This window comes from Gobio gobio (assembly GCF_949357685.1).
Source record: "Gobio gobio genome assembly, chromosome: 21".
Lineage (NCBI taxonomy): Eukaryota > Metazoa > Chordata > Actinopteri > Cypriniformes > Gobionidae > Gobio > Gobio gobio.
Window position 1 is genome coordinate 2698302 of NC_137117.1, and position 13393 is coordinate 2711694.

General features: G+C 38.2%; 1 protein-coding gene across 2 annotated transcripts; it reads right to left on the reverse strand.

Moving 5' to 3' along the window:
• Positions 1–4366: 4366 nt before the first annotated feature.
• Positions 4367–9678, reverse strand: LOC307117656 (uncharacterized protein). Of its 2 annotated transcripts, XM_079802638.1 has the most exons (7): positions 9573–9667; positions 8943–9046; positions 6739–7001; positions 6435–6625; positions 6042–6132; positions 5740–5939; positions 4412–4964 (listed from the first exon to the last, which is right to left on the reverse strand). In XM_079802638.1, exons 4-7 carry the CDS (start codon positions 6574–6576, stop codon positions 4774–4776), a joined length of 624 nt encoding a protein of 207 aa, XP_079658764.1. In that variant the 5' UTR covers positions 6577–6625; positions 6739–7001; positions 8943–9046; positions 9573–9667; the 3' UTR covers positions 4412–4773. The 2 variants fall into 2 exon arrangements, with proteins under 2 accessions (XP_079658763.1, XP_079658764.1); XM_079802637.1 differs by lacking the exon at positions 8943–9046 and having other exon boundaries at positions 4367–4964; positions 9573–9678.
• Between the last annotated feature and the right edge of the window lie 3715 nt (positions 9679–13393).

Below are 13393 nucleotides of genomic sequence, written 5' to 3' on the forward strand. Positions count from 1 at the left end.
TTTTATTGTTTATGACAGCTACACAGTCTGTTTGGGTTGGATCTATTCTTGATTCTGTTATTGAGAAATCAATATTAGGTCTTATATGGTATAATATTTTCTAGAGGTCGACCGATTCATCGGTTTTGCCGATTAATCGGCACCGATAGTTTATTGGTGGAACAATCGGTTATCGGCAAAAATCCACACCGATAGTTTTTCCGTGATGCGTCCGTTGCTGGAGCGGCTGAGAAGGGTGCGCTGTTATTACACACTATGAGAGAAGGGCCTGCTGCCATTGTATAGCGCGAGAGCGGCCTCTAGAGGCAAAAAAAACCCCCTCACTGACGCCTTGTGTTTTCATTCACACGTGAGGCTGCTCGCTGCAAGGAAAGCACACGCTGCACGGAGAGCGCTGACATGTCAGATGCGTGTTTAAAACACGACAGCGAAACGGTATGAATACTGAACACTGCAGTACTTGTTGCCAAATCATTATAAAGTAATTCATTTCTTGACTAGATGCTGCATTAACAGGTAAAGAACAGCAGTGTGTATGTTTGTCGACGAGGCTGAGAGGACGCTAAAAAATAAGCAGTACCTTAAGCAGTTAAAACAATGTGATAAAAACACACGCAAGTCCGACGCAAATGTTGCATATATAAAACTAGTGATGTGAGAAAGCAAACTGTATCGTCATGCTGCCGACAGAAACATAAACAAAGCAGAAGCACATTTGTTTTTTATTAGACACTTGCATTCTAAAAAAGCTGACTGTTTGGATTTATATGAAATTGTAACACTACAATAAGATTCCATTTGTAACATTAACTACGGTTAATAAATGCTATGGAAGTATTGTTCATTGTTAGTATGTTAATTTCAACATTAAATTGAGTTTGAATGTTTATTTTATCTGGTAACCTTGGTTAATGCACTATGAACTAACATGAATGATCAAGGTACAATATTGCTCTTATTAAATGCTGTAAAAATGCATAAGGCATATAGTTCATGTAAGCTAACACATCCTTGTTGTAACACATCCTACATGCATGTTTCTAGGTTATAGGTAAAGAAACACATTTGACCTGTAATATTTAATGTTTAAATTATTTTCTGAAGAATTTCTGTTAGAACTTCTTATTTTAATATTCATATTTATTTGTTATTCATTTAGCACATTTTCATGGATCAGTACTGTTTTTTTTTTTCTTGTTATAAAGTTCAGCACTGTTTTACTTATGTTTTTTTATCCAGTATCCATTTTAAAAACTATCGGTCGATTAATCGGTTATCGGCAAGTGCGGTCCAACCTAGTTATCGGTATCGGTAGAATCCACTATCGGTCGACCTCTAATATTTTCCCTTCATACACACAAAGTAGTTAAAAGGCTAGTATGCAGATTTTTACTCATTTTTTTGTATCAGTTAGAAGAAAAACATGAAATTAAGGTTGAACCACTGTAGTCACATGGATTATTTTAACAATGTCTTTCTGGACCTTGAAAGTGGTCATTAAATTGCTGCCTATGGAGGATCAGAGAGTCTCGGATTTCATCATAAATATCTTCATTTGTGTTCTGAAGATGAATGAAGGTCTTTTTGGGTGAACTAACACTTTAACTTCTGGTCTGAGACGCGGGTCTGTCATTTCTGATGAATCTGTGGCACTGCAGCTGATACTATTGAGAAGAACAAACTGAAGAAACTCAACAGAAACTAAATATGCGTCTCTGAGAGCCACAAAACTGAAACATTTTAATACCATCATAAGATCTTTTATAAAAGACAACACAATAACTAAATAAACACCAAGTGTCATTTCTGTTTAATGGAGTTATGATTTTCACTGAACTTCGTTTATTCTGTCTGCAGTTCACACACTTCCTGTTTCTGATATGTGACACAAACATTCTTATATTGCATCATGACATTAAACTAGTGAACTTGGTCCGTGTATCATCTGATCATTCAATTATTTCATTTAATCTGGCAAACGAAAAACGGGCAAACAGGTCGATATTTCGTTTTTCGGTGGTTCTGTATGAACCAAAAAATGAAAGCTGGTGTCTTTTTTCCGGTTTTCAGCTCGAAACCGAAAAACCAATAAACCGAAAAACCAAAACGAAATAATACGGCTAATTTACGTTTTTCTTTATTTTTCCTGTTCTCACGGTGTTTACAGCTGCGCTTTGCGCATGCGCAGTGAATAGCCGCGCAATAAGCCTGTGATTATTTCTGGTGACTGGTATGCCGAAAGACCCACAATGGCATCACTCGAGTCATACATGCCAGTAATTTATGATATGTTTGTGAATGGAGTGACATATAGGGAGATGTCTGAAAGGCTGCGAGAAATAGGTGTCCAGCGGGGAAACTCTGAGATCAGTATCCGGAGACAACTTGCCAAACATAATTTGCGGAGAAAAGGACACTCTTCTGATTCATACCTTGAAATTGCAGTCTCTCGAGCAATACATCAGGTATGAATAATGAATAAGCGATAGTAAAAAAAAAATTATAATAATGCTGTACTATTTGATAGAGCGTGTGTGTGTGTTTTAACAGACTGGATCAACTTATGGTCGTAAAATGATGACAGGCTTCCTATCATCAGTTGGAGTACGTGCAGGAGAATGCAGAATCGGACGTGTTCTGAGAGCAGCCCATGCCCCATACCACGAAGAACGGTGTAAAGTATGTTATTAAGCAGTTATAAGTTTCATGTTTTTACAAGAATTTATAAGAGTAACGATTTGTATTCCACACACATGCATGTCTATGTTGACCTAAGTTATTCATATATTTTCTTGCTTGTATAGGGTACCCGTAACTTTAACCCAACCCCATATACTGCAGAATACATGGGGCACAAGCTACACATGGACCAAAACGAAAAATTGGTCATGTTTGGAGTGACTCATGTAATTGCTGTGGATGGATACAGCAAGAAAATTGTTGCAAATGCAATAATGCCTACCAAAAACAATCTAGCAATCTATGATGCTGTGTACAGGTCAGTATTGTATGTTAAGTATAGGCCTACAATTTAATATTTGAAGTGTCATAACAGAAAGAAATTGTCATACTTGTTAATGTAGACCTGCAGTAACACATTATGGAATGTGGGATCAACTTCGTGTGGATCATGGCAAAGAATTTTACCTCAGTCTGTACATGCAAGAGAGGATGTCAGAATATAGACACAACCAGCAAAGAGCACCATACCTCCAAACTCAGTCAACAAGGGTAATGTTATTAGTTTGCAAGCTGTCAACTAGCCTTAAAAAGTAATATTTTGGCCAATTATTGCTTTTAAGTAAAAGTTTGTGGTTCCTGTACTTGAGTATATCCATGTTCTGCTACTCTATACTCCACTGCAGTAATAATGACAAACACGTTGGCCAGTTTACAAGAGTGGTTACATTTTGGAACTTCCAGTACATTTAGCTAAAAATACTTACTGTACGATTTCTATGGTTGTGTACCTCAACATCATGATGTTGGTGCTTTGAGTATTTCATCCATCCCACACATTCTTTCTTTGATTGCTTGTTTCTATAGTTTCTAAATGTGTACAGGCCTCTTCCGAACTTTTATTTTTATTATTATTTTATCAGAATCACACAGTGGAAAGGATGTGGCCAGAAATCAACAACCGGGTAAATTACCCACTAAAAGAGGCCCTGATACAACTACAAGATCAGGAAGCAATAGATATGGAGGACAGCCTGACAAGGTTCTGCACATCCAATCTGACTGGCCAGATGTGCCAGATTGGAGTAAATAGATTTGTGCATTCATGGAATGCTCACAGGATCCCAGGTATGTTACGTTATGCAAATTGGATTCGTTCATATGGATCCAGATGGATTTGTTAATAATGCTTTCAGGCTATTTTACAAACACAAACTACATAGGTTCTAGAAGAGATTTACTATTAAACATAAGAAATTGTTTGCGTTGATACAGGGAGAGGGATCCCAAATCAGCTGGCTGGGACAGGAACACCGAGAAAAATCACAGCAGATCTTCTACCAGATGCCACGCTAGCAGCTGACATGTATGACAGGGACATGGGATCATCCCTCACCAGGATATCTTCTTTCGGAAGTGACCCCTTTCAGGCTGAGGCAGACAAAGTGAGAGTAGAGCAGCACTTTTCACAGCATTACCCCGACCTTGTAGTTGTTTTTGACAATGTTGCCAATTACAACTATGTCCCATTCAAACAGGCTTTGATCTACCTCATTAATATAACAAAGAGATTTTCCTAATTTCATGTCTTGGATCATGTGAAACCTTGTCATTAATTGAGGGATAGCCTCAGCCATGAGGATCTTGTTACTATTTAAACAATTAATTAAATAAATAAATCCACTTTGATATTTTCATTGTATTAATTACACACTATACACTGGACTGTTTTGTGGGGAAAAATATATTTGAAAAAATAATGTATTATAGAACCAGAAAGAGCTTAATGATAAAACACAAAAATGTTGTAAACAAATTAGGTCCAACTTTAGGAATCACATAAGATAAACAAAAAAACAACACCTTTAAATCAGTGGAGTGAGCTCAAAACAACAAAGCAATGTAAAACAACATTGCCAATTTTTCTACCTCTAATAAAATCCCTGTCAGCTCAGAACAGAGCAATATAAAACATTTAGTCTCTTAAAACTCTTATAAAATTCCTGTGAGTTTACACTAAGATGCCGCATAAAACATATCCACCAATTTCTCATGAACACTGTGAAAAAATGGATTTAGTGGCAAGAACAGTGTTTACTCGCATGCCAATCCTCTAACTACATTCACTAGGTCAGTAAAGCCAGTGACTCTATGCATGTTGGTGGAAAAATTTTCCGTTCGACATTTCAGACACTGTGAAGAATTTTGGAGCCACAAAGTTGTGCAGGATCTGCAACCAACTAGGCTTTCGCAGCAGGCTGCAAAAACCGGATCTTCCATGAATCCTGATGGGAGAGAGAAAAAAAAAAAGAAAGTTTTTTGTGTTGAGTTTTTTTTTTTTTTTTAATTGACGCAGTGGTTATTTCGATTTCAGACAGCATTACAAAAAGCCACCTTGAGTGTACTTTAAGAAAAGCTTTGAGCAACACCTGGCTCTGTGGGAATGAATTCTTTCTGTGCCTTCAGATGCTCCAAGCACAAACATAAATGTCAATGTTATATGTTAACAATGTTATACTGCTGTGCCCAATTAATAATTTGTCTCCCAGTGATCTCACCATGAGCTCCCAGGGTACTCGTGATGTGGTCACAATGTGAGCTATACATTTTATTGGACGTGGACTCCGACAGCGCTCAGACGTCAAATGTTGGTTGAAAATTAAAATTGTGTAGAAGTCTAAACATATGTTTGACGTCAGGCTCCAACATCATTACACAACTCCACAAACAGCATTACCAGCTTGACTTATTTCACGAGTTCACACTTACATAGAAATATAGAGAGAGTAGAGTTTTAATGCGTATTTGGCGTGATGTCCGGGGGGAGGCCTCCGAGCTCTGAATTTGGCCCGAACCCACAGTAATCCGCCCATAAATGTAACAATGACATTTCTAGCTGGTGTGACCTCACATTGTGTGAGCACACAGTGAGAGCGCTGTGAGGTTACACTTTTAGATCACTGAGACCACAGGGTGAGATCACTGTGAGTTCAGAATGCTGACTGGGTGTAATGGATGCATAACCATTTTTAATAAATTCCATACAAAAAAAAGACTGACCTCTGCAAACTAGACAAGTGAAGACATCCCTCACATTCCTGGACTGTTCTTCAGTCAGTACCAATGTTGTCTTCCTGTTTTGGACCAGGTCAGACAGTTCATGGATGGCAGTGGTCACCTCAGATAAACCCTGAGCAGCCAGGACAACCTCCTCGATCTTCTCCAACACACTGTCCATTCCCCCTTCATCATCCCTGCGTCTATGAATCAGAAACATGTCATTTATATATTCGTTTTTAATATAAATGTTATTTTTTAAGCACACACAGGAAACTAGGACTGCATTTGGTATTGTAACTTACGAAATTCTCCGCCTCTTTTGTTGCATAGCTTGGAAATCAGCCTCAAGTACAGCCATGATTTTTCTTGAGTTTTGCTTCCAGTAAAAGGACCCTAAATGAGTACACAAAAATGTATAATTTGTGAGAATGATATATGAATGCATTTCTAATTTAGCAGCAAAAGTTTGACATTGTTTATGGTAGTAGTTTGTGATGTGGGACTTCATAAATGTTGAAGCATCAATATAAAGCCCACCACATATTTGCAGCCTAATTGTTAAGCATGCAAAAGTTTATACCACTGCAAAAAGTTAACTTTTTAAGACACACGGATACGTAAACTTTACTTAGATACATGGTAAATAATAGTTAATGAGATACATAAAGGTAAATAACATTTTTCAACTGAAGCACCTCTTGTTCCTTCGGAGTCTAATATTTCAATCCCATTGTGGTCTGTCAAAATGACTGGGTCATTGGTTCCTAGGGCATCTTTCACTTTTGCGGTCAAAATTGGGACACTGGCCTCCTGATCTGTGAATCTTACCACCACCATTCTGCTGGTGACAAGCTTTCCACTTTGAAACTCTCCCAGGCTGACCGTCCTGGAATTCAAAACAGCTTAATTTAGGATCTTGCATAATGATGAACATTACATGTAAAAAAAAATATATATTTTATTGCCAGGGCCAATAATTTAAAAAGAAAATTAGCTTACTTTGTAAAGTATTTCAGGGATTGGGCCCTGGGTGGCAGTGAGGGACTCGCTGAGATACCAGGCCTGGAGAAGCGAAACTGGCTGCTTGAGGATGGAGGTGGCCCAGAGGCAGCAGCATTACTACTTGTGTTGGGTACAGCCCCAAATCCATGTACCTCATAGTGGCCCTTGTCCCTGAGATCTAATGAACTGAAGTGGCCATCTGCTCTGGGGAACACTGCCACATTAGCATCATCAGTGAGGTACAGGTTTTGGCTGGATACCTAAAGAAAATAAGGTTTTCTTAAGTAGGCACAACCAACATGAAATTCATTGTACCATTTATTTTTTAGATATGTATAGGAATCACTACAATCAGATGCCATATTTTAGGTTCACTAAGCTAAAACTAATAAAATCAAACACAGCAGTCCTTCAATGAATAATAGCTAGTTATAATATTCAGTTTTGCTGAAAGTGTTTTTTAGAGAAGCATTGCCTCAAGTGTATCATTTTGGAGTATGCAGTTTGTGGTGTTATTGAATTGTATTGCACAGAAACGTGTTTCTGTCATTGAGCTGAGCTAAGATGATCTAAATGGGTTAGACAAAATAATAAAACCTGTCAGTACACCACAATACATTTCAACAGAACCAGTAACTGCAACCACATGACCGCATCCAAACTCTCTAAATCAGTTTTAATACAATCTGAACATTATAACCACAAAGATAATTACTATATAGCAGAATGTTTAAGATCATGATAACTCTCTAGTAATGACTGAAATCATAGCTTTTGAGGTTTTTGTAAGGTTTTGGATAGCAACTCAGTCACTACTAGAGAGTTATCATGTTTTTCACTTTAGAATGAATTATATATTATGTATTATTCACATTACTTTTGAACCTGTATATAGTAGCCTTGTCCTTAGTAGTGAGTAGTTTTATACTGTGAGGAATGAAAAAATAGTAGTCACTGATTAGCTAATAGTGAACTACCACATTCAACTGAGCTCTATTACTACTAATATATTAATCAGAGTTTCTTGATAGTTAATAGTAGTTACTAGAGTGTCAATAATGCATTACTCATTTGTTCCTATGTATTTATTAATTAATGATGGAACAGTAAGTGTTACCATCAGTTGTCCAACAAACTACCATGCCTAAATGCTAGCAAAACCATGGTTAATTTGTGGTTTACGTACAATAATTTTTGTAGTAAAAACATGGTTATTTTTGTAAAGGTATCCACTCAATGTTACACATTCAAAAATAAATGCCAGCAAACCTCCATTAATAAGCTGAAAAGGGACCGGTCATACTAGTTCGCCCATATTACCTGAAATATTTTAGAAATGTTTTCAACCATCATGTCTTCCTCTTTCAATGTTACCCTTCTAGACGAAGCCGAAGCGAAAAGAACAAATGATACATCCATTTCGTCGCAATTATGTTGCCTCCAAGTGTACATAAAACACATGCGGTTATGGCTAGCGGCCAGTGTTGCCAACTCTCGCGAGACAAATAAGCAACCGCAGCTTCAAAAACAAGCCCAAAACAAGCCCAATATTATTATATTATTTAATTAATTATTTTTTTTATCAATAAATGAGCAACATATTAAACTGAAACCTCTCAGAGTGTGAAAAGCAAAAACAGATGTGATTTTACAAAAATCATCAAATTGCAATAAAGGACACACAATATCCTCTGATCAGATGTGAACAGAAGAGGTTTGGAGATGGAAAAAGAGAAAAAGTGACATGAAGGCCAATTATGGTAACCCATAGTCGGAGTTAGTGCACACATATTAGGGGCAGTAAGTAGTGAACACACACTGCAAACCGTGAAAAAGACAAGCCCTGCGTCTCATTGTGCACACTATCTGCCCTAAATAGTACTGAAAATTACTAATGTCACACTATTTAGGATGGATAGTACATTGGGACACAAGCACTAAGGGAGCGCTGCAATATAGCCACATATTTAAAATAAAATAAATTAGAACCATACCTACTGTTATTATTAGTAGACTTGTTTTTTTATAATAGCCTGTAATTTTAAATACATTACAAAAATATTTGTTTAATTAAATTATAGGTGCCTCTCCTCCCTGTTTCCTCTCCATCTCTGTACACTGCTGGTGGTATTGTTTGTAAAAATGTATATGTCTATTTAAGTCTACTAACTATCATTACGTGCATTTATAACGTCACATACCTGCACGTTGAATGTAATTTTTCTTCAATGAAGGGGAGAAGGAAGCGGGATATTTGAGGACGGATTATTACAGCACTTGTATCGTTGCACTGAATGCCTATTAGCTGTGAGAAGACAGTGTCAGTCAATGTATTGGACAAAACAGCGACCATAAATGTAAAGAAACGTTGTAAAATAAAAGTTGCTTATTATATTTTCCTAACAAGCAACCACATTTTTTTAAATAAGCCCAAAAAACCGCAACCCGCGACTCGTGATTTCTTAACGCGACTTGCCAAAAAAAGAAGCCCAAAGTCGCGTGTTATACGCGGACTTGGCAACTATGCTAGCGGCCTTACATTCATTGCGCATGCGCATAGCGCGGCGCGCAGCTGTAAACACCGTGAGAACAGGAAAAATAAAGAAAAACGTAAATTAGCCGTGTTATTTCGTTTTGGTTTTTCGGTTTATTGGTTTTTCGGTTTCGAGCTGAAAACCGGAAAAAAGACACCAGCTTTCATTTTTTGGTTCATACAGAACCACCGAAAAACGAAATATCGACCTGTTTGCCCGTTTTTCGTTTGCCAGATTAAATGAAATAATTGAATGATCAGATGACACACGGACCGAACTTACATTCCCATCGCTTACCTGTGAGTGAATATCGGATCTGATCGTTGATTTCAGAGTTTCTGATTGTTGTTGTGAAGAAGCTTCAGGTTCATCTGTTCAGTTTCACTTTCACTGAAGTCTTCACACACATGCAGTGATGTCATAGAGCTCCGCCCATAATCATGAATATGAAGCAGTTCCTGATTCATCCCTGATGAAAACAGTGTAAGAAACTGTTAGAATATGTGTGTAGTTGTGATTAGTTCCTCAATGTTGTGTTTGCTCTGGACGGTGTGTGAGTCTCAGTGTGGACTGACTTGAGGAGAAAGCGAGACCTGAGCCCTGATCCTCCAGAGATGAAGGTGTTGTGTTTCTCCACTGCCAGTGGCGGCGCTAATGCACTATTGAGTAGTTTAAGATCGTCAGAGATCCAGAGACACACAGGACTCACTTTACTCTGTGACACTGACGCTCAGGAGAGTGTGTGTGACAGTCATGGATCCACCGATCAAACCTGCACAGAGTCTCTGGGTTCAGACTGGAGAACAGCAGATGATGAAGATGAAGAGAGAAACCACAGCTGAGGAACAACACAGCCACGAGGATTTAATCCTTCAGGTGTGTTTCTTCCTTTAATGTTTCATTTTCATGTTGATTGTTTCAAATCACTTGAGTTGCTTTTAAAGTCACTTTTTTCCCCTCATCTGTGTAAAAACTGGCTTTTAGATTCATTATTAAGGGCTGCAATTGAGGCTATTCTGCCATTTATTTCTTGTTTTATTAAGAGAAAACACGTTATTAATCTCTCAACAGATTGAGTTCAGTAACTGTGAATTCATTAGTGAATCTGGATTAGTCTCTTTTGTGGGCAGTGACACTAATAATGATGATTTTTGCTCTTGACAAGCTGTTTTCTACTATATTTGATCGTATAAACATCGTCACTTAATTCCTGACTTGTAAGACATTATGAGATCCACAGGTGAGTGCATAATTCTAACGATCTAATTTAGACATTTTTCTTTTAACACTGATTAACGCACATACATAAGATCATTTAAATATAATGAAATCTCCAGCGTTCGTTTCAACCAGTGACGTTACTTTAGACCTAATATTTGCACGCATACTATTGCACTATTTACATCCGCGAAAGACATACCCAACTCTGTTTATGTGACTACTCACTAAAGATTGACATTTTTGACATCATTTTGTGTGTATTTGACTGAGGAAAAACAATTTAATTTGGAATGCGCGAGCTCTTTAGGCCTGAGCTCTTTAGGCCTGTGTGTGTGTGTGTGTGTGTGTGTGTTTGTTGTTGGCATGAGCGCAAAGAAAGCTCTCTCTCAAAGAGCTCTCATCCCATATGTATTACGAAATGCTATAAAATCGCTTGCATGTTCAAATTGGCGAGGTTTAAAAAGACGTGGGCAGTGATTTCCGTCAGCTGTCCCACAACGGAAGCGAAAGTGTTGAATCTGAGCGCGCAGATGCTTTTATAGTGCATGCATGATGTCTTTTGAAGCCAGAAGCAATTTGCTCATTTTGAGAGAATGGAGACGCGCAGTAATGCTGAAATTACTTACAAAAAAGTTTCCAAATGACTGATTAATGTGATAATCTTTGTTGATTAATTTAATAATAAACATTTGCGGTAATTTCCCGCTTCATAAACCCAAAACTTGCGAGAGTGAGTAAAATTATGCGCAATACCCGCATCAAAATTCAGACCCTGTATGGTATCGATTTAATATCGGTACTTCGGTATTAGATTGTGGTACCGTACTGAAGACAAAATTGTGGTATCGAGCCATCCCTAGTCCTCCGTGAAATGTGCAGCGCGCGCGCGTCATGATTCCACGCACCGGCAGTGTTTTTTTCACGCAGCTGACGTTGTGCAAATCTGGCATTGAAATCCCGAAGACGGTGGATGTTTTCCTCTGTTAGATGTGCTGCAGGGAGCCCTGCGCGCGCCTGATTCCCCGCTGACTCAAACACACGTGCATATAACATGCTGTGTGTTAAACGCTCTGCAACGCCCCCCTGTCCCTATGAAGGCTGAACAGAGCAAGTACCCCAGACCTGCAATCCGGATGAAAATAACAGCGTTTCCTCGGCATCGCGGCAACAACACTCCAGCCTAACTATACCACAACAGCGCCGCGATACAAAATGGCCTCACCCCCCCTTATTTAATATTTTCGGAGGAGGGGTTTATGTAAATATTGAGCCTGTTGATGTCACCAACCCTGGAGGAATGTGTGTAGTCGCCTACTGGCTGTTTGCTGTAGTCCTTAGAAACTGATTTCTTTAAAAGCAAATATCTCCCTTTGCTTTAAACTTTGAAGGTTGTAACTTTGCAGATGTTGTTTATGCTCAAGCAGCAACATTACACGCTAGCTAAAGTTAGAATAGTGAAATCGTGGTTTACCACCCCTTTAAAACAACACGAGCGTCTTGCGCTCAAATTGCTCTCTATTTGTTTCCATAGTTAATGTGCACTGTGAAGTAACATATACAAACAATGAACAGCTGTATTTTTATTAACTAAGATTAACAAAGATTAATAAATACAGTAACAAATGTATTGATCATGGTTAGTTCATGTTAGTTATTAGTCTAATACATTAACTAATGTAATGTTAACAAATCAAACTATATTGTAAAGTGTTACAAACAAATAATTTACTCAGAACACCTCTTGAAATGAGAATATAAGTGTGCTTACCCCATTTTTTTTTTAGTAAGAGTGGTTATAGTAAGATTTAATCTTAATGAACTACAGTATTTTCAGGTTATTTATATGACAATATGTAGAAAAATTACCTACCAACATTGTGATTGTCCTTTAGCTTAATCATTTGAAATAATAAAAACAATATGATGTTCAAACTTTTGACTACTTTCTTTAATAACTACATAACACACATTTTTCAAATAAACATCGAAATAAATCTAAATAATAAACTAAATTAACCATTTAAACTAAATTACTGATCGAATTATTGATCTAAAGCCCACACTGTCGCTGTGTGATGGTTGAGATGGGCTGATGACATCAGCGTTTTTTCCGGAGTGGCTATGCGGCTGAATAAAATTATGCTGCATTATTTTCCTGTTTAACACTGTAAAGCTGCTTTGAAACAATCTACTTTGTGAAAAGCGCTATATAAATAAAGTTGACTTGACTTGACTTGACCAGGCAAAGACCAGTGCAGCAAAGAAGGCTACTGCAGTTGCAGTCAACATCCTTTCCACACCACCAGAGAGTCCCGAGTCTGGTCACCAAGAAGTAGATTGCCAAGAACCAGGCCCTTCAAGACAACATCGAGAGGGAAGGAAACGGTCAAAACAACACACACAAAAATAACTTCACTGCTGTCACGGCTGGAAAAAGAGCTGAAAAAGGAATGCAAACAGAAGGAGAAATTTAAGAAAAGATGCCAACGGCAGAAGAAACAACAAATGTCCCCAAGGTCAAAGATAAACCTCGAGCTGCGAAGTTCACCTACAGTGGTAAGGAAACGTCTCCTTTTCCATGCGGCCCTTACCAACGACCTAAGAGCACGCTACCAAAATGCCACTGGCGAAAAGGAAAGGCAGATGATTGCGAAAATATGTGCCGGGGGTAAAATTATCCGGAAGTACAGGCTGAGGAAGTACGCAGAGGCAGCATTGGGTTTCTCCAAAAAAAAGGTGGAGAATGTCTAACAAAGAACCCCTGGCATTTCAACGTAAAGGAAACGCACGAATTGGAGAGACAGTCGAGAGACAATCGTTTTTTCGGGTCACGGATAGAAAACAGAAACACGACTTCAAATCTCGTTTTCCACTTGTGGGCGGTCATTACACGCCCC